Genomic DNA, 20,791 nt, shown 5'->3' with positions numbered 1-20,791 from the left:
GTTAGATCCACTATGGACTGGACTCTCACACTATTATGTTAGATCCACTATGGACTGGACTCTCACACTATTATGTTAGATCCACTATGGACTGGACTCTCACACTATTATGTTAGATCCACTATGGACTGGACTCTCACTATTATGTTACATCCACTATGGACTGGACTCTCACACTATTATGTTAGATCCACTATGGACTGGACTCTCACACTATTATGTTAGATCCACAATGGACTGGACTCTCACACTATTATGTTAGATCCACTATGGACTGGACTCTCACACTATTATGTTAGATCCACTATGGACTGGACTCTCACTATTATGTTAGATCCACTATGGACTGGACTCTCACTATTATGTTAGATCCACTATGGACTGGACTCTCACTATTATGTTAGATCCACTATGGACTGGACTCTCACACTATTATGTTAGATCCACTATGTACTGGACTCTCACACTATTATGTTAGATCCACTATGGACTGGACTCTCACTATTATGTTAGATCCACTATGGACTGGACTCTCACTATTATGTTAGATCCACTATGGACTGGACTCTCACACTATTATGTTAGACCCACTATGGACTGGACTCTCACACTATTATGTTAGATCCACTATGGACTGGACTCTCACACTGTTATGTTAGATCCACTATGGACTGGACCCTCACTATTATGTTAGATCCACTATGGACTGGACTCTCACACTATTATGTTAGATCCACTATGGACTGGACTCTCACACTATTATGTTAGATCCACTATGGACTGGACTCTCACACTATTATGTTAGATCCACTATGGACTGGACTCTCACTATTATGTTAGATCCACTATTGACTCGACTCTTACACTATTATGTTAGATCCACTATGGACTGGACTTTCACTATTATGTTAGATCCACTATGGACTGGACTCTCACTATTATGTTAGATCTCATATGGATTGGACTCTCACACTATTATGTTAGATCCACTATGGACTGGACTCTCACACTATTATGTTAGATCCACTATGGACTGGACTCTCACACTATTATGTTAGATCCACTATGGACTGGACTCTCACACTATTATGTTAGATCCACTATGGACTGGACTCTCACTATTATGTTACATCCACTATGGACTGGACTCTCACACTATTATGTTAGATCCACTATGGACTGGACTCTCACACTATTATGTTAGATCCACTTTTGACTGGACTCTCACTATTATGTTAGGTCCACTATGGACTGGACTCTCACACTATTATGTTAGAGCCACTATGGACTGGACTCTCACACTATTATGTTAGACCCACTATGGACTGGACTCTCACACTATTATGTTAGACCCACTATGGACTGGAGTCTCACACTATTATGTTAGATCCACTATGGACTGAACTTTCACTATGATGTTAGATCCACTATGGACTGGACTCTCACACTATTATGTTAGATCCGCTATGGACTGGACTCTCACTATTATGTTAGATCCACTATGGACTGGACTCTCACTATTATGTTAGAACCACTATGAATTGGACTCACACTATTATGTTAGATCCACTATGGACTGGACTCTCACACTATTATGTTAGACCCACTATGGACTGGACTCTCACACTATTATGTTAGATCCACTATGGACTGGACTCTAACTATTATGTTAGATCCACTATGGACTGGACCCTAACTATTATGTTAGATCCACTATGGACTCGACTCTCACACTATTATGTTAGATCCACTATGGACTGCACTCTCACTATTATGTTAGATCCACTATGGACTGGACTCTCACTATTATGTTAGATCCACTATGGACTGGACTCTCACACTATTATGTTAGATCCACTATGGACTGGACTCTCACACTATTATGTTAGATCCACTATGGACTGGACTCTCACTATTATGTTAGATCTCATATGGATTGGACTCTCACACTATTATGTTAGATCCACTATGGACTGGACTCTCACACTATTATGTTAGATCCACTATGGACTGGACTCTCACACTATTATGTTAGATCCACTATGGACTGGACTCTCACACTATTATGTTAGATCCACTATGGACTGGACTCTCACTATTATGTTACATCCACTATGGACTGGACTCTCACACTATTATGTTAGATCCACTATGGACTGGACTCTCACACTATTATGTTAGATCCACAATGGACTGGACTCTCACACTATTATGTTAGATCCACTATGGACTGGACTCTCACACTATTATGTTAGATCCACTATGGACTGGACTCTCACTATTATGTTAGATCCACTATGGACTGGACTCTCACTATTATGTTAGATCCACTATGGACTGGACTCTCACTATTATGTTAGATCCACTATGGACTGGACTCTCACACTATTATGTTAGATCCACTATGTACTGGACTCTCACACTATTATGTTAGATCCACTATGGACTGGACTCTCACTATTATGTTAGATCCACTATGGACTGGACTCTCACTATTATGTTAGATCCACTATGGACTGGACTCTCACACTATTATGTTAGACCCACTATGGACTGGACTCTCACACTATTATGTTAGATCCACTATGGACTGGACTCTCACACTGTTATGTTAGATCCACTATGGACTGGACCCTCACTATTATGTTAGATCCACTATGGACTGGACTCTCACACTATTATGTTAGATCCACTATGGACTGGACTCTCACACTATTATGTTAGATCCACTATGGACTGGACTCTCACACTATTATGTTAGAGCCACTATGGACTGGACTCTCACATTATTATGTTAGATCCACTATGGACTGGACTCTCACTATTATGTTAGATCCACTATTGACTCGACTCTTACACTATTATGTTAGATCCACTATGGACTGGACTTTCACTATTATGTTAGATCCACTATGGACTGGACTCTCACTATTATGTTAGATCTCATATGGATTGGACTCTCACACTATTATGTTAGATCCACTATGGACTGGACTCTCACACTATTATGTTAGATCCACTATGGACTGGACTCTCACACTATTATGTTAGATCCACTATGGACTGGACTCTCACACTATTATGTTAGATCCACTATGGACTGGACTCTCACTATTATGTTACATCCACTATGGACTGGACTCTCACACTATTATGTTAGATCCACTATGGACTGGACTCTCACACTATTATGTTAGATCCACTTTTGACTGGACTCTCACTATTATGTTAGGTCCACTATGGACTGGACTCTCACACTATTATGTTAGATCCGCTATGGACTGGACTCTCACTATTATGTTAGATCCACTATGGACTGGACTCTCACTATTATGTTAGAACCACTATGAATTGGACTCACACTATTATGTTAGATCCACTATGGACTGGACTCTCACACTATTATGTTAGACCCACTATGGACTGGACTCTCACACTATTATGTTAGATCCACTATGGACTGGACTCTAACTATTATGTTAGATCCACTATGGACTGGACTATTACTATTATGTTAGATCTACCATGGACTGGACTCTCACACTATTATGTTAGATCCACTATGGACTGGACTCTCACATTATTATGTTAGATCCACTATGGACTGGACTCTCACTATTATGTTAGATCCACTATTGACTGGACTCTCACACTATTATGTTAGATCCACTATGGACTGGACTCTCACTATTATGTTAGATCCACTATTGACTGGACTCTCACACTATTATGTTTGATCCACTATGGACTGGACTATTACTATTATGTTAGATCTACCATGGACTGGACTCTCACACTATTATGTTAGATCCACTATGGACTGGACTCTCACATTATTATGTTAGATCCACTATGGACTGGACTCTCACAATATTATGTTAGATCCACTATGGACTGGACTCTCACTATTACGTTAGATCCACTATGGACTGGACTCTCACACTATTATGTTAGATCCACTATGGACTGGACTCTCACTATTATGTTAGATCCACTATGGACTGGACTCTCACACTATTATGTTAGATCCACAATGGACTGGACTCTCACACTATTATGTTAGATCCACTATGGACTAGACTCTCACACTATTATGTTAGATCCACTATGGACTGGACTCTCACTATTATGTTAGATCCACTATGGACTGGACTCTCACTATTATGTTAGATCCACTATGGACTGGACTCTCACACTATTATGTTAGATCCACTATGGACTGGACTCTCACACTATTATGTTAGATCCACAATGGACTGGACTCTCACACTATTATGTTAGATCCACTATGGACTGGACTCTCACACTATTATGTTTGATCCACTATGGACTGGACTCTCACTATTATGTTAGATCCACTATGGACTGGACTCTCACTATTATGTTAGATCCACTATGGACTGGACTCTCACTATTATGTTAGATCCACTATGGACTGGACTCTCACACTATTATGTTAGATCCACTATGTACTGGACTCTCACACTATTATGTTGGATCCACTATGGACTGGACTCTCACTATTATGTTAGATCCACTATGGACTGGACTCTCACTATTATGTTAGATCCACTATGGACTGGACTCTCACACTATTATGTTAGACCCACTATGGACTGGACTCTCACACTATTATGTTAGATCCACTATGGACTGGACTCTCACACTGTTATGTTAGATCCACTATGGACTGGACCCTCACTATTATGTTAGATCCACTATGGACTGGACTCTCACACTATTATGTTAGATCCACTATGGACTGGACTCTCACACTATTATGTTAGATCCACTATGGACTGGACTCTCACACTATTATGTTAGAGCCACTATGGACTGGACTCTCACATTATTATGTTAGATCCACTATGGACTGGACTCTCACTATTATGTTAGATCCACTATTGACTCGACTCTTACACTATTATGTTAGATCCACTATGGACTGGACTTTCACTATTATGTTAGATCCACTATGGACTGGACTCTCACTATTATGTTAGATCTCATATGGATTGGACTCTCACACTATTATGTTAGATCCACTATGGACTGGACTCTCACACTATTATGTTAGATCCACTATGGACTGGACTCTCACACTATTATGTTAGATCCACTATGGACTGGACTCTCACACTATTATGTTAGATCCACTATGGACTGGACTCTCACTATTATGTTACATCCACTATGGACTGGACTCTCACACTATTATGTTAGATCCACTATGGACTGGACTCTCACACTATTATGTTAGATCCACTTTTGACTGGACTCTCACTATTATGTTAGATCCACTATGGACTGGACTCTCACACTATTATGTTAGAGCCACTATGGACTGGACTCTCACACTATTATGTTAGACCCACTATGGACTGGACTCTCACACTATTATGTTAGACCCACTATGGACTGGAGTCTCACACTATTATGTTAGATCCACTATGGACTGAACTTTCACTATGATGTTAGATCCACTATGGACTGGACTCTCACACTATTATGTTAGATCCGCTATGGACTGGACTCTCACTATTATGTTAGATCCACTATGGACTGGACTCTCACTATTATGTTAGAACCACTATGAATTGGACTCACACTATTATGTTAGATCCACTATGGACTGGACTCTCACACTATTATGTTAGACCCACTATGGACTGGACTCTCACACTATTATGTTAGATCCACTATGGACTGGACTCTAACTATTATGTTAGATCCACTATGGACTGGACTCTCACACTATTATGTTAGATCCACTATGGACTGGACTCTCACACTATTATGTTAGATCCACTATGGACTGGACTCTCACTATTATGTTAGATCCGCTATGAATTGGACTCTCACTATTATGTTAGATCCACTATGGACTGGACTTTCACACTATTATGTTAGATCCACTATGGACTGGACTCTCACTATTATGTTAGATCCACTATGGACTGGACTCTCACACTATTATGTTAGATCCACTATGGACTGGACTCTCACACTATTATGTTAGATCCACTATGGACTGGACTCTCACACTATTATGTTAGATCCACTATGAACTGCACTCTCACTATTATGTTAGATCTACCATGGACTGTACTCTCACACTATTATGTTAGATCCACTATGGACTGGACTCTCACTATTATGTTAGATCCACTATGGACTGGACTCTCACACTATTATGTTAGATCCACTATGGACTGGACTCTCACACTATTATGTTAGATCCACTATGGACTGGACTCTCACACTATTATGTTAGATCCACTATGGACTGGACTCTCACACTATTATGTTAGATCCACTATGGACTGGACTCTCACACTATTATGTTAGATCCACTATGGACTGGACTCTCACTATTATGTTAGATCCACTATGGACTGGACTCTCACTATTATGTTAGATCCACTATGGACTGGACTCTCACTATTATGTTAGATCCACTATGGACTGGACTCTCACACTATTATGTTAGATCCACTATGTACTGGACTCTCACACTATTATGTTAGATCCACTATGGACTGGACTCTCACTATTATGTTAGATCCACTATGGACTGGACTCTCACTATTATGTTAGATCCACTATGGACTGGACTCTCACACTATTATGTTAGACCCACTATGGACTGGACTCTCACACTATTATGTTAGATCCACTAAGAACTGCACTCTCACTATTATGTTAGATCTACCATGGACTGGACTCTCACACTATTATGTTAGATCCACTATGGACTGGACTCTAACACTATTATCTTAGATCCACTATGGACTGGACTCTCACAATACTATGTTAGATCCACTATGGACTGGACTCTCACTATTATGTTAGATCTACTATGGACTGGACTTTTGACAATCTTATGTCAGACCCACTCGACGTCCATTGCTTCCGGTCCCCCCTAGAGGGGGGTGGAAGGGTCACCCACATATGCGGTCCTCTCCAAGGTTTCTCATAGTCATTCACATCGACGTCCCATTGGTGTTGTGAGTTTTTCCTTGCCCTTATGTGGGCTCTGTACCGAGGATGTCGTTGTGGCTTGTGCAGCCCTTTGAGACACTTGTGATTTAGGACTATATAAATAAACATTGATTGATTGATTGATGATTAATTGGTTACACCGAGGAGGTTGGGAAGTTGCAGCCAAATTGCAGACTTTTGTCAGTTCTGGCTCAGTTGTTGTTCAGCCTTGTAGAGTTCTGAGCGATGAGATGAAAGTATGTTTGTGGCTCTTACAAGCAATAAGTGTAATGTCCATTTCACTCCTTCTAAGTTGTAAACTAAAGTCTACCTGGGCAGGTAAAAATCCGTGCAGTCTTTATGAAAAATATCATTACATAGAACGATCGTACACAATGTGAGTCTGCACGGGCCATTAGTGGAGTTGATGAGCCTTGCTGGGTGAGGCCGCTCGTGTCCAACGATCCTCCCTCATTGTCACATTTTCATGTTGCAGCGTCTCGCAGATGTTTCCTCTCCTGTGTTGTGAGAGAGTGAAGGTGATGAATGAGACAGATGAGGGAGTCACTCCTCCAGCCATCATCTCAACGTGCGCCCTGAAGGACAATAGATAACTCGGAAGTCCGACACTGACACTCACAAAGATTGCGGCGTGTTTTTGCATAATCTGCAATGAGTTGTTGCATCCATCATTTGTGGCGTTGTCGCTCCTGGTTCTCGTGCACAAATACAAGCGTGCTGTGGACTACGTTGGCTCGCCCGCCTTAATGACACGCTGGCTCGGAATAACTTTCATGTCATGCATTCCTGTCATGTACTGTGGAACCTCGACTTGCAAACCTAATTGGTTCGTGAACAGGGTTGGTGAATCAGAGTTTGTAGAGTGAAGCACATTTCTCCATAAGAAACAATGTAAATATGAATAATGGTCCATATTTTTGTAAAGGTTGGACTATAAAAAAACAATGTAAGAAACAATGTAATGTAATCATAAGAAACAATGTAAATATGAATAATGGTCCATATTTTAGTGGTTTGTAAGATAATAAACAATGTAAGAAACAATGTAAATGTAATGTAATCATAAGAAACAATGCAAATATGAAAAATGGTCCACATTTTAGTCAAGGTTTGCATAAGAAACAATGTAATGTAATCATAAGAAACAATGTAAATATGAATAATGGTCCGTATTTTAGTGACGGTTTGTATAAGAAACAATGTAAGAAACAATGTAAATGTAATCACAACATACAATGCAAATCATCTTAGTGAAGGTTTGTATAATAAACAATGTAAGAAATAACATAATGTAATCATAAGAAACCATGCAAATATGAATAATGGTCCATATTTTAGTGAAGGTTTGTATAATAAGAAACAATGTAAATATAATGTAATCATAAGAAACAATGTAAATATGAATAATGGTCCATATTTTAGTGAAGGTTTGTATAAGAAACAATGTAAGAAACAATGTAAATGTAATCAGAACATACAATGCAAATTATCTTAGTGAAGGTTTGTATAATAAACAATGTAAGAAACAACGTAATGTAATCATAAGAAACAATGTAAATATGAATAATGGTCCATATTTTAGTTAAGGTTTGTATAAGAAGCAATGTAAATGTAATCATAAGAAACAATGTAAATATGAAAAATGGTCCATATTTTAGTCAAGGTTTGAATAAGAAACAATGTAATGTATTCATAAGAAACAATGTAAATATGAATAATGGTCCATATTTTAGTCAAGGTTTGAATAAGAAACAATGTAATGTAATCATAAGAAACAATGCAAATATGAATAATGGTCCATATTTTAGTGAAGGTTTGTATAATAAGAAACAATGTAAGAAACAATGTAATGTAATCATAAGAAACAATGTAAATATGAATAATGGTCCATATTTCAGTGGTTTGTAAGATAATAAACAATGTAAAAAAACTATGTAAATGTACTGTAATCATAAGAAACAATGCAAATATGAAAAATGGTCCACATTTTAGTCAAGGTTTGAATAAGAAACAATGTAATGTAATCATAAGAAACAATGTAAATATGAAAAATGGTCCATATTTTAGTTAAGGTTTGTATAAGAAGCAATGTAAATGTAATCATAAGAAACAATGTAAATATGAAAAATGGTCCATATTTTAGTCAAGGTTTGAATAAGAAACAATGTAATGTATTCATAAGAAACAATGTAAATATGAATAATGGTCCATATTTTAGTCAAGGTTTGAATAAGAAACAACGTAATGTAATCATAAGAAACAATGTAAATATGAATAATGGTCCATATTTTAGTTAAGGTTTGTATAAGAAGCAATGTAAATGTAATCATAAGAAACAATGTAAATATGAAAAATGGTCCATATTTTAGTCAAGGTTTGAATAAGAAACAATGTAATGTATTCATAAGAAACAATGTAAATATGAATAATGGTCCATATTTTAGTCAAGGTTTGAATAAGAAACAATGTAATGTAATCATAAGAAACAATGTAAATATGAATAATGGTCCATATTTTAGTCTAGGTTTGTATAAGAAACAATATACATTTAAATGTAATCATAAGAAACAATGTAAATATGAATAATGGTCCATATCTTAGTGAAGGTTTGTATAATAAGAAACAATGTAAGAAACAACGTAATGTAATCATAAGAAACAATGTAAATATGAATAATGGTCCATATCTTAGTGAAGGTTTGTATAATAAGAAACAATGTAAGAAACAACGTAATGTAATCATAAGAAACAATGTAAATATGAAAAATGGTGCACATTTTAGTCAAGGTTTGAATAAGAAACAATGTAATGTAATCATAAGAAACAATGTAAATATGAATAATGGTCCATATTTTAGTCTAGGTTTGAATAAGAAACAATGTAAGAAACAATGTAATGTAATCATAAGAAACAATGTAAATATGAATAATGGTCCATATTTTAGTCTAGGTTTGTATAAGAAACAATATACATTTAAATGTAATCATAAGAAACAATGTAAATATGAATAATGGTCCATATCTTAGTGAAGGTTTGTATAATAAGAAACAATGTAAGAAACAACGTAATGTAATCATAAGAAACAATGTAAATATGAATAATGGTCCATATCTTAGTGAAGGTTTGTATAATAAGAAACAATGTAAGAAACAACGTAATGTAATCATAAGAAACAATGTAAATATGAAAAATGGTGCACATTTTAGTCAAGGTTTGAATAAGAAACAATGTAATGTAATCATAAGAAACAATGTAAATATGAATAATGGTCCATATTTTAGTCTAGGTTTGAATAAGAAACAATGTAAGAAACAATGTAATGTAATCATAAGAAACAATGTAAATATGAATAATGGTCCATATTTTAGTGGTTTGTAAGATAATAAACAATGTAAAAAAAACAATGTAATGTAATCATAAGAAACAATGTAAATATGAAAAATGGTCCACATTTTAGTCAAGGTTTGAATAAGAAGCAATGTAATGTAATCATAAGAAACAATGTAAATATGAATAATGGTCCATATTTTAGTCAAGGTTTGTATAAGAAACAATGTAAATGTAATGTAATCATAAGAAACAATGTAAATAGAATAATGGTCTATATTTTAGTGGTTTGTAAGATAATAAACAATGTAAAAAACTATGTAAATGTAATGTAATCATAAGAAACAATGTAAATATGAATAATGGACCACATTTTAGTCAAGGTTTGAATAAGAAACAATGTAATGTAATCATAAGAAACAATGCAAATATGAATAATGGTCCATATTTTAGTCAAGGTTTGAATAAGAAACAATGTAATGTAATCATAAGAAACAATGTAAATATGAATAATGGTCCATATTTTAGTCAAGGTTTGTATAAGAAACAATGTAAATGTAATGTAATCATAAGAAACAATGTAAATAGAATAATGGTCTATATTTTAGTGGTTTGTAAGATAATAAACAATGTAAAAAACTATGTAAATGTAATGTAATCATAAGAAACAATGTAAATATGAATAATGGACCACATTTTAGTCAAGGTTTGAATAAGAAACAATGTAATGTAATCATAAGAAACAATGCAAATATGAATAATGGTCCATATTTTAGTCAAGGTTTGAATAAGAAACAATGTAATGTAATCATAAGAAACAATGCAAATATGAATAATGGTCCATATTTTAGTCAAGGTTTGAATAATAAACAATGTAATGTAATCATAAGAAACAATGCAAATATGAATAATGGTCCATATTTTAGTTAAGGTTTGTATAAGAAACAATGCAAATATGAATAATGGTCCATATTTTAGTCAAGGTTTGAATAAGAAACAATGTAATGTAATCATAAGAAACAATGCAAATATGAATAATGGTCCATATTTTAGTGAAGGTTTGTATAAGAAACGATGTAAATGTAATCACAACATACAATGCAAATCATCTTAGTGAAGGTTTGTATAATAAAAAATGTAAGAAATAACGTAATGTAATCATAAGAAACAATGCAAATATGAATAATGGTCCATATTTTAGTGAAGGTTTGTATAAGAAACGATGTAAATGTAATCACAACATACAATGCAAATCATCTTAGTGAAGGTTTGTATAATAAAAAATGTAAGAAATAACGTAATGTAATCATAAGAAACAATGCAAATATGAATAATGGTCCATATTTTAGTCAAGGTTTGTATAAGAAACAATGTAAATATGAATAATGGTCCATATCTTAGTGAAGGTTTGTATAATAATAAACAATGTAAGAAACAACGTAATGTAGTCATAACAAAAAATGTAAATATGAATAATGGTCCATATTTTAGTGGTTTGTAAGATAATAAACAATGTAAAAAAACAATGTAATGTAATTATAAGAAACAATGTAAATATGAAAAATGGTCCACATTTAGTCAAAGTTTGAATAAGAAACAATGTAATGTAATCATAAGAAACAATGTAAATATGAATAATGGTCCATATCTTAGTGAAGGTTTGTATAATAATAAACAATGTAAGAAACAACGTGATGTAATCATAAGAAAAAATTTAAATATGAATAATGGTCCATATTTTAGTGGTTTGTAAGATAATAAACAATGTAAAAAAACTATGTAAATGTACTGTAATCATAAGAAACAATGTAAATATGAAAAATGGTCCACATTTTAGTCAAGGTTTGAATAAGAAACAATGTAAGAAACAATGTAATGTAATCATAAGAAACAATGTAAATATGAAAAATGGTCCACATTTTAGTCAAGGTTTGAATAAGAAACAATGTAAGAAACAATGTAATGTAATCATAAGAAACAATGTAAATATGAATAATGGTCCATATTTTAGTCAAGGTTTGTATAAGAAACAATATAAATGTAAATGTAATCATAAGAAACAATGTAAATATGAATAATGGTCCATATCTTATTGACAGTTTGTATAATAACAAACAATGCAAGAACAACGTGATGTAATCATAAGAAAAAATGTAAATATGAATAATGGTCCATATTTTAGTGGTTTGTAAGATAATAAACAATGTAAAAAAAACAATGTAAATGTAATGTAATCATAAGAAACAATATAAATATGAAAAATGGTCCACATTTTAGTCAAGGCTTGTATAAGAAACACTGTAAATGTAAATGTAATCATAAGAAACAATGTAAATATGAATAATGGTCCATATTTTAGTCCAGGTTTGTATAAGAAACAATGTAAATGTAATCATAAGAAACAATGTAAATATGAATAATGGTCCATATTTTAGTCAAGGTTGGATTATAAAAAAAACAATGTAAGAAACAATGTTAATGTAATAATAAGAAACAATGTAAATATGAATAATGGTCCATATTTTAGTGGTTTGTAAGATAATAAACAATGTAAAAAACTATGTAAATGTAATGTAATCATAAGAAACAATGCAAATATGAAAAATGGTCCACATTTTAGTCAAGGTTTGTATAAGAAACAATGTAATGTAATCATAAGAAACAATGTAAATATGAATAATGGTCCATATTTTTGTGAAGTTTTGTATAATAAGAAACAATGTAAGAAACAACGTAATGTAATCATAAGAAACAATGTAAATTTAAATGTAATCATAAGAAACAATGTAAATATGAATAATGGTCCACATTTCAGTGGTTTGTAAGATAATAAACAATGTAAAAAACTATGTAAATGTACTGTAATCATAAGAAACAATGCAAATATGAAAAATGGTCCATATTTTAGTCAAGGCTTGAATAATAAACAATGTAAGAAACAATGTAATGTAATCATAAGAAACAATGTAAATATGAATAATGGTCCATATTTTAGTAAAGGTTTGTATAAGAAACAATGTAAATGTAAATGTAATCATAAGAAACAATGTAAATATGAATAATGGTCCATATCTTAGTGACAGTTTGTATAATAACAAACAATGCAAGAACAACGTGATGTAATCATAAGAAAAAATGTAAATATGAATAATGGTCCATATTTTAGTAGTTTGTAAGATAATAAACAATGTAAAAAAACAATGTAAATGTAATGTAATCATAAGAAACAATGCAAATATGAAAAATGGTCCACATTTTAGTCAAGGCTTGTATAAGAAACACTGTAAATGTAAATGTAATCATAAGAAACCATGTAAATATGAATAATGGTCCAATGCAAATATGGCTTGTATAAGAAACAATGTAAATGTAAATGTAATCATAAGAAACAATGTAAATATGAATAATTGTCCATATTTTAGTCCAGGTTTGTATAAGAAACAATGTAAATGTAATCATAAGAAACAATGTAAATATGAATAATGGTCCAGATTTTTGTGAAGTTTTGTATATTAAGAAACAATGTAAAAAAACAACGTAATGTAATCATAAAAAACAATGCAAATATGAAAAATGGTCCATATTTTAGTGAAGGTTTGTGTCAGGCTAGTCCCTGATAGTTTGATTATGTTTTAGTTTTTCCTCTGTGTTTGTCTTTATTTCCTGTCAGCGCTTTTATTTTGGTTGTTTCCTGCTTGTCTCCCTGAGCGCTGTTTCCCCTCAGCTGCGGCTGATTGGCACACACCTGGCCACACCTGGCCACACCTGGTGTCAATCAGCCAGCTTCTATTTAAACCTGCCTTGCCATCCAGTCTTTGCTGGAGTATTGTAGATGTCATTGTCGTGCTACTACTACCTGTCGTGCTACTACTACCTGTCGTGCTACTACCTGTCGTTACTACTTGTCCTTGTCGCTGTTGTCATAGCGGTAAGCTGTTCCTGATAGCTATTTGTAGTGTGCAGTCTCCTAGCTTCTTGTTTTCCTGTTAGCTATATCCAGTTAGCCGTTAGCTGTTTCCAGTTTTTCTGTTTGCTGGTTCCTGTTTTCAGTTTGGCTATTCCTAGTTCCTGCTTTGTGTTTTACATTTATTCCGGACATTAAATTATGTTTTCCTGCACCAATCCTGCCTTCTCTGCATCTTGGGGTTCGTCACCAACACTACGTGACAGTTTGTATGATAAACAATGTAATGTAATCATAAGAATAATGTAAATATGAATAATGGTCCATATCTTAGTGAAGGTTTGTATAATAAACAATGTAATGTAATCATAAGAAACAATGTAAATATGAATAATGGTTCATATTTTAGTCAAGGTTTGTATAAGAAACAATGTAAATGTAATAAGAAACAAAGCAAATTATCTTAGTGAAGGTTTGTATAATAAACAATGTAAGAAACAACGTAATGTAATCATAAGAAACAATGCAAATATGAACAATGGTGCATATTTTAGTCAAGGTTTGTATAAGAAACAATGTAAGAAACAAGTAAATGTAATCATAAGAAACAATGGAAATATGAATAATGGTCCATATTTTAGTCAAGGTTTGTATAAGAAACAATGTAAATGTAATGTAATCAAAAGAAACAATGTAAATATGAATAATGGTCCATATTTTAGTCAAGGTTTGTATAAGAAACAATGTAAATGTAATGTAATCATAAGAAACAATGTAAATATGAATAATGGTCCCTATCTTAGTGAAGGTTTGTATAATAAACAATGTAAGAAACAATGTAATGTAATCGTAAGAAACAATGTACATATGAATAATGGTCCATATTTTAGTGAAGGTTTGTATAAGAAACAATGTAAGAAACAAGTAAATATGAATAATGGTCCATATCATAGTGAAGGTTTGTATAATAAACAATGTAAGAAACAATGTAATGTAATCATAAGAAACAATTTAAATATGAAAAATTGTCCATATTTTAGTCAAGGTTTGTATGATAAGAAACAATGTAAATGTAATCATAAGAAACAATGTAGATATGAATAACGATCCATATTTTAGTCAAGGTTTGTATAAGAAACAATATAAGAAACAATATAAATATAATCATGAGAAACAATGTAAATATGAATAATGGTCCATATTGTAGTGAAGGTTTGTATAATAAACAATATAAGAAACAATGTAATGTAATCATAACAAAAAAAATGTAATATGAATAATAGTCCATATTTTAGTGGTTTGTATGATAAACAATGTAGGAAACAATGTAAATGTAATATAATCATAAGAAACAATGTAAATATGAATAATGGTCCATATTTCAGTGAAGGTTTCTATAATAAACAATGTAAGAAACAACGTAATATAATCATAAGAAACAATGTAAATATAAAAAATGGTCCATATTTTAGTCAAGGTTTGTATAAGAAACAATGTAAATGTAATCATAAGAAACAATGTAAATATGAATAATGGTCCATATTGTAGTGAAGGTTTGTATAATAAACAATATAAGAAACAATGTAATGTAATCATAACAAAAAAAATGTAATATGAATAATAGTCCATATTTTAGTGGTTTGTATGATAAACAATGTAGGAAACAATGTAAATGTAATATAATCATAAGAAACAATGTAAATATGAATAATGGTCCATATTTCAGTGAAGGTTTCTATAATAAACAATGTAAGAAACAACGTAATATAATCATAAGAAACAAAGTAAATATAAAAAATGGTCCATATTTTAGTCAAGGTTTGTATAAGAAACAATGTAAATGTAATCATAAGAAACAATGTAAATATGAATAATGGTCCATATTTTAGTCAAGGTTTGTATGATGATAAACAATGTAAGAAACAATGTAAATGTAATCATAAGAAACAATGCAAATATGAATAATGGTCTATATTTTAGTGGTTTGTATGATAATAAACAATGTAAGAAACAATGTAAATGTAATCATAAGAAACAATGCAAATATGAATAATGGTCCATATTTTAGTCAAGGTTTGAATAATACTGTGATGAGGCGGCGACTTGTCCAGGGTGTACCTCGCCTTCCGCCTGAATGCAGCTGAGATAGGCTCCAGCACCCCCCGTGACCCCCAAAGGGATAAGCGGTAGAAAATGGATGGATGGATGGGTTTGTATAATAAACAATGTAAGAAACAATGTAATGTAATCATAAAAAATACATTTAAATATCAATAATGGTCCATATTTGAGTGGTTTGTATGATAATAAACAATGTAAGAAACAATGTAAATGTAATGTAATCATAAGAAACAATGCAAATATGAATAATGGTCTATATTTGACCAAAGACTATAAAAATGGGTTGGAATTGGGGATCAAATCACCAAAAATGATTACCGGGCACGGCCACGGCTGCTGCTCACTGCTCCCCTCACCTCCCAGGGGGTGATCAAGGGTGATGGGTCAAATGCAGAGAATAATTTCGCCACACCTCGTGTGTGTGTGTGTGTGACAATCATTGGTACTTTAACTTTAACTTAAAGTAATTTCGTTCTTTCCTTCTCAGGTGTTTGCTTACCCAAGATGCCTCGTGTGGATTTCTGCCTTGGTAAGTTCTACCAGCCCCACTCGTTGTTCTTCCTATTCAACACACTCCCCTCATACACACACACTCCCGCTTTGACCTTTTGCTTTGTCGCGATGCGTTAAATGATGTTCAACAAACTTTATCTGGTCCGGATAATTAAAGTGCATAAGCCAAACACAAAGAAAGGCCCAGAGACAAGTGTTGACTCAATGATGAGAGGATGTCTTGGATCTTTCCTTTTTTTTTTTTCTTCTTCTTCTTCTTCTTCTGTGTGTGCGCTTGGAGATAGCCCTCATTCATTTTTCATTGCGCCAAGATGCTGGGAGTTCTATTTGTAGACTTTCAAATGCACTTTTCCCTAAGCAAAACAAAGAATCGCACAAAGCTGCGGGAATAATGCTCGCATTTTGGCGACATTTATTTTATGAAACAATTGTTTGTAAAAAAAACAACTACTGTAAATATTCCAACAGATGCTTCTATCTAGTCAGTGGGGTACAGTCACTGTGTGTGCGTGGTGTACAAAGGCAAGTATTCTGTGGTTGGTCAGAAAAAACCTTAAAGGGGACCTTGAGGTCGTAGTCACCTGACGTCACATCGGGCTCATTAACTATGCGAGGCTTGTGGCGGTGGGCAAGCGAGCGTTTGTTGTCATCGCGTTCTGGGAGGATTTTGCATTTCTCAAAGAAAAATACCCTATGCTTTGGGGTGTAACGGTACACAAAAATGTCGGTTCGGTACGTACCTCGGTTTAGAGGTCACGGTTCGGTTCATTTTCGGTACAGTAAGAAAACAACAAAATATACATTTTTTGGTTATTTATTTACCAAATTTGTAAACAATGGCTTTATCCTTTTAACATTGGGAACACTATAATAATTTTGCCCACGTTAATCCACATTAAACTGCCTCAAGTTGTTGCTCAGATTAAATAAAATGACAAAACATTTCTTCTACATATAAAAAGTGCAACATTAAACAGTTTCAAGTCAACTCATCATGCTTAATTTATTACAGCATTTGGGAAGCATGTAGTTGATTTATTATGTAAATGTTATATTTTTATCAACATGTGATAGCAGGGACCCTGCCATTCAAAACTAGGCTGCTGCATTACTAATGATTCATGTAACTATAGCTGAAAAAAATAGTACAATAGCAATAGGAGAGACTATTCATCCCTGAACACCATGGAGTTCATGTAGGCTTAATGATGCAGTTACATTATTATATCAACTATCAGAGACAGAAACTCATCATTTAACATAATGTCCTTTTTTGCTGCTTCAACACAGCTCAATCAACACAGAAAAAGGTAAAGTGAAATAACAGACAGACAGGGCTTTGCTGTCCATAACACACACACACACACACCGCAAAATGAGCTAACGGTAGAAAATTATGGATGGATGGCTTTTTTTTTAAAGTGCGAACTGCTAAAAAGTCTGGTTTTGTGTTACATGACAACCATAATTAAAGTTAAAAGTACCCATGATTGTCACACACACTAGGTGTGGCGAAATGATTCTCTGCATTTGACCCATCGCCCTTGATCACCCCCTGGGAGGTGAGGGGAGCAGTGAGCAGCAGTGGTGGCCGCGCCCGGGAATCATTTTTGGTGATAATGCGAGAAACGCAAAAACAGCGGATTTTTTTTGTATGCCTATGGAAATGACACCATTAAAGTTAATAAACTGTCAATGTCCCATGTACAAAACAAAATGCACTTTTGTAAAAAATAAAAAAGGTTTTGGTGTAAAAAAATAAAATAAAATAATAATAATAATAATAATCACTTTTAAGTGAAAACTGCAAAAAAGTCAGTGACCAAAACACAAAAACTGTGGATTTTTGAAGGACCAAACCAAAGCGTGATTCATGCATAAACATGTAAATTAGGGCTGCAACAACTAATCGATTAAAATTTGTTATAAAAATACTTGGCGATTAATTTAGTCATCGATTCGTTGGATCTATGCTATGTGCATGCGCAGAGGCAATTTTTTAAATTTTTAAATTTAATTTTTTTTTTTTTTTAATAAACCTTTATTTATAAACTGCAACATGTACAAACAGCTGAGAAACAATAATCAAAATAAGTATGGTGCCAGTATGCTGTTTTTTTCCAATAAAGTACTGGAAAGGATAGAAATGTAGTTTGTCTCTTTTATCCGATTATTAATCGATTAATCGAAGTAATAATTGACAGATTAATCGATTATCAAATTAATCGTTAGTTGCGGCCCTAACGCAAATATGAACAGTATTTTTCTACAGCACATACTATCAGATAATTCTGTATGTGCAAGGTTTACACTCCAATGGTGTGTATATGACTTTTAAAGTAATTTTGATAGTAGGCTATTATAGCTAATATAGACCCTTACATCATGTGTTTCCTTCATTATAACACTTATATAAGGTTTTTAATTTTTTGCGGCTCCAGACAGAATTTTTGTTGTTGTATTTTTGGTCCAATATGGCTCTTTCGACTTCTTGGGTTGCCGACCCCTGGCCTAAATAAAGAGCAAAACAGCATGGAGTGCTGCTTGAGTGGAGCAAAATGTGTTCCTCTGGTGCTCTTCAGTTTAGAGATCCAAGTAAAACTTATAAGAAAGAAGCCTATTTTAATGTTGATTTTTTTATTACTTTTTAAAATTATAATCATTTTGGCGTTAAAAAAAAGCATATTAAAGGAACGTGAGTGTGAACGGTCGTCTGTCTATGTTGGCCTTGCCATGTACAGCTGGGATAGGCTCCAGTCCCTTTCCGCCGTCCCCCGCGACCCCGAGAGGGACAAGCAAACGATAGAAAATGGATGGATGGATGGCTTTTTTTTTAAGTGCGAACTGATAAAAAGTCTGGTTTTGTGTTACATGACAACCATAATGCGAGAAACACAAAAACAGCGGATGGAAATGACACCATTAAAGTTAATAAATTGTCAAAATGTCCCATGTACGAAACAAAATGTACTTTGTGTAAAAAATAAAAAAGGTGATTTTTTTTTTTCTCCATTACTTTTATTTTTTAAATGATGGTTTTGGTGAAAAAAAAAAAAAAAAAAAATCACATTTATGTGTTTCTTTTAAGTGAAAACTGCAAAAAAGTCAGTGACCAAAACACAAAAACTGTGGATTTTTGAAGGACCAAACCAAAGAGTGATTCATGCAGAAACATGCAAAATATGAACAGTATTTTTCTACAGCACATACTATCAGATAATTCTGTATGTCCAAGGTTTACACTCCAATGGTGAAAACCATTTGAATGTAAATTCTCTGTCATAGCTGACATGTTGAATATCAAGAGTCTCGTGTCGCTCGGACTCTTTTCTCGTGTTACAAGAAAATCCCTCCTCCCTTCCTCCAGCTGTACTCGTACCCTCAACGGGACCCCCTCCTCGTTTCCCTCCGTCGCCCTCGCCTTTTTCCCCCTTCCCCCCTGCCCAGCTCGTGTCGTAATGGCCCCGACCTTGCCGTGTCACCCGGAGTGTCGTGTCCCCAGTCAGGAGAGGCCGAGTCTCATCGCAGTGACGGGTCTTTAAGTGCAGCCGGGCGGGGAAGATGGCCCGCAGTTGTCAGCCTATCTGCACCAGCCCGTCCTGCATGTTCCTTACAGGCCAAAGAATGTAGGAATAAAGTAAATAACAACAGACATAAAAATGACACAACAAAATGGTCAAAATGTGCGAAATAGAAAATAAATAAAGCCTATGGAAATGGAAAAAGATGAAAAAATATCTTTGTTGTTTTTATGTGGTTTCTGTAGAACAAACATGACCCAAAGCTTCCTAATTCTTAGAAATCCCACTGTTTATGTTACACATGCTTCACTGAGGAGAGTATTTGGCGTTTTGTCTTACTAATTTCAGCGATCCTTGAACTCACTGTAGTTTGTTTACATGTACAACTTTCTCCGAGGCTGCCA

General features: G+C 34.0%; 1 protein-coding gene across 3 annotated transcripts in view; it reads left to right on the top strand.

Annotated features, from left to right (window-relative positions):
• The window catches only part of inpp4b (inositol polyphosphate-4-phosphatase type II B), a 621,310-nt gene that overhangs the window by 140,851 nt on the left and 459,668 nt on the right, over nucleotides 1-20,791 (top strand). For all 3 annotated transcript variants that reach the window (XM_061922950.1, XM_061922949.2, XM_061922951.2), the window contains exon 2: nucleotides 16,841-16,882. In XM_061922950.1, coding sequence (XP_061778934.1) covers nucleotides 16,841-16,882 — 42 coding nt within the window. The remainder of the gene's footprint in view (nucleotides 1-16,840; nucleotides 16,883-20,791) is intronic.

This window comes from Nerophis lumbriciformis, linkage group LG27 (genome assembly GCF_033978685.3).
Source record: "Nerophis lumbriciformis linkage group LG27, RoL_Nlum_v2.1, whole genome shotgun sequence".
Classification (NCBI taxonomy): domain Eukaryota; kingdom Metazoa; phylum Chordata; class Actinopteri; order Syngnathiformes; family Syngnathidae; genus Nerophis; species Nerophis lumbriciformis.
This window is presented reverse-complemented; position numbering and strand designations above follow the sequence as displayed.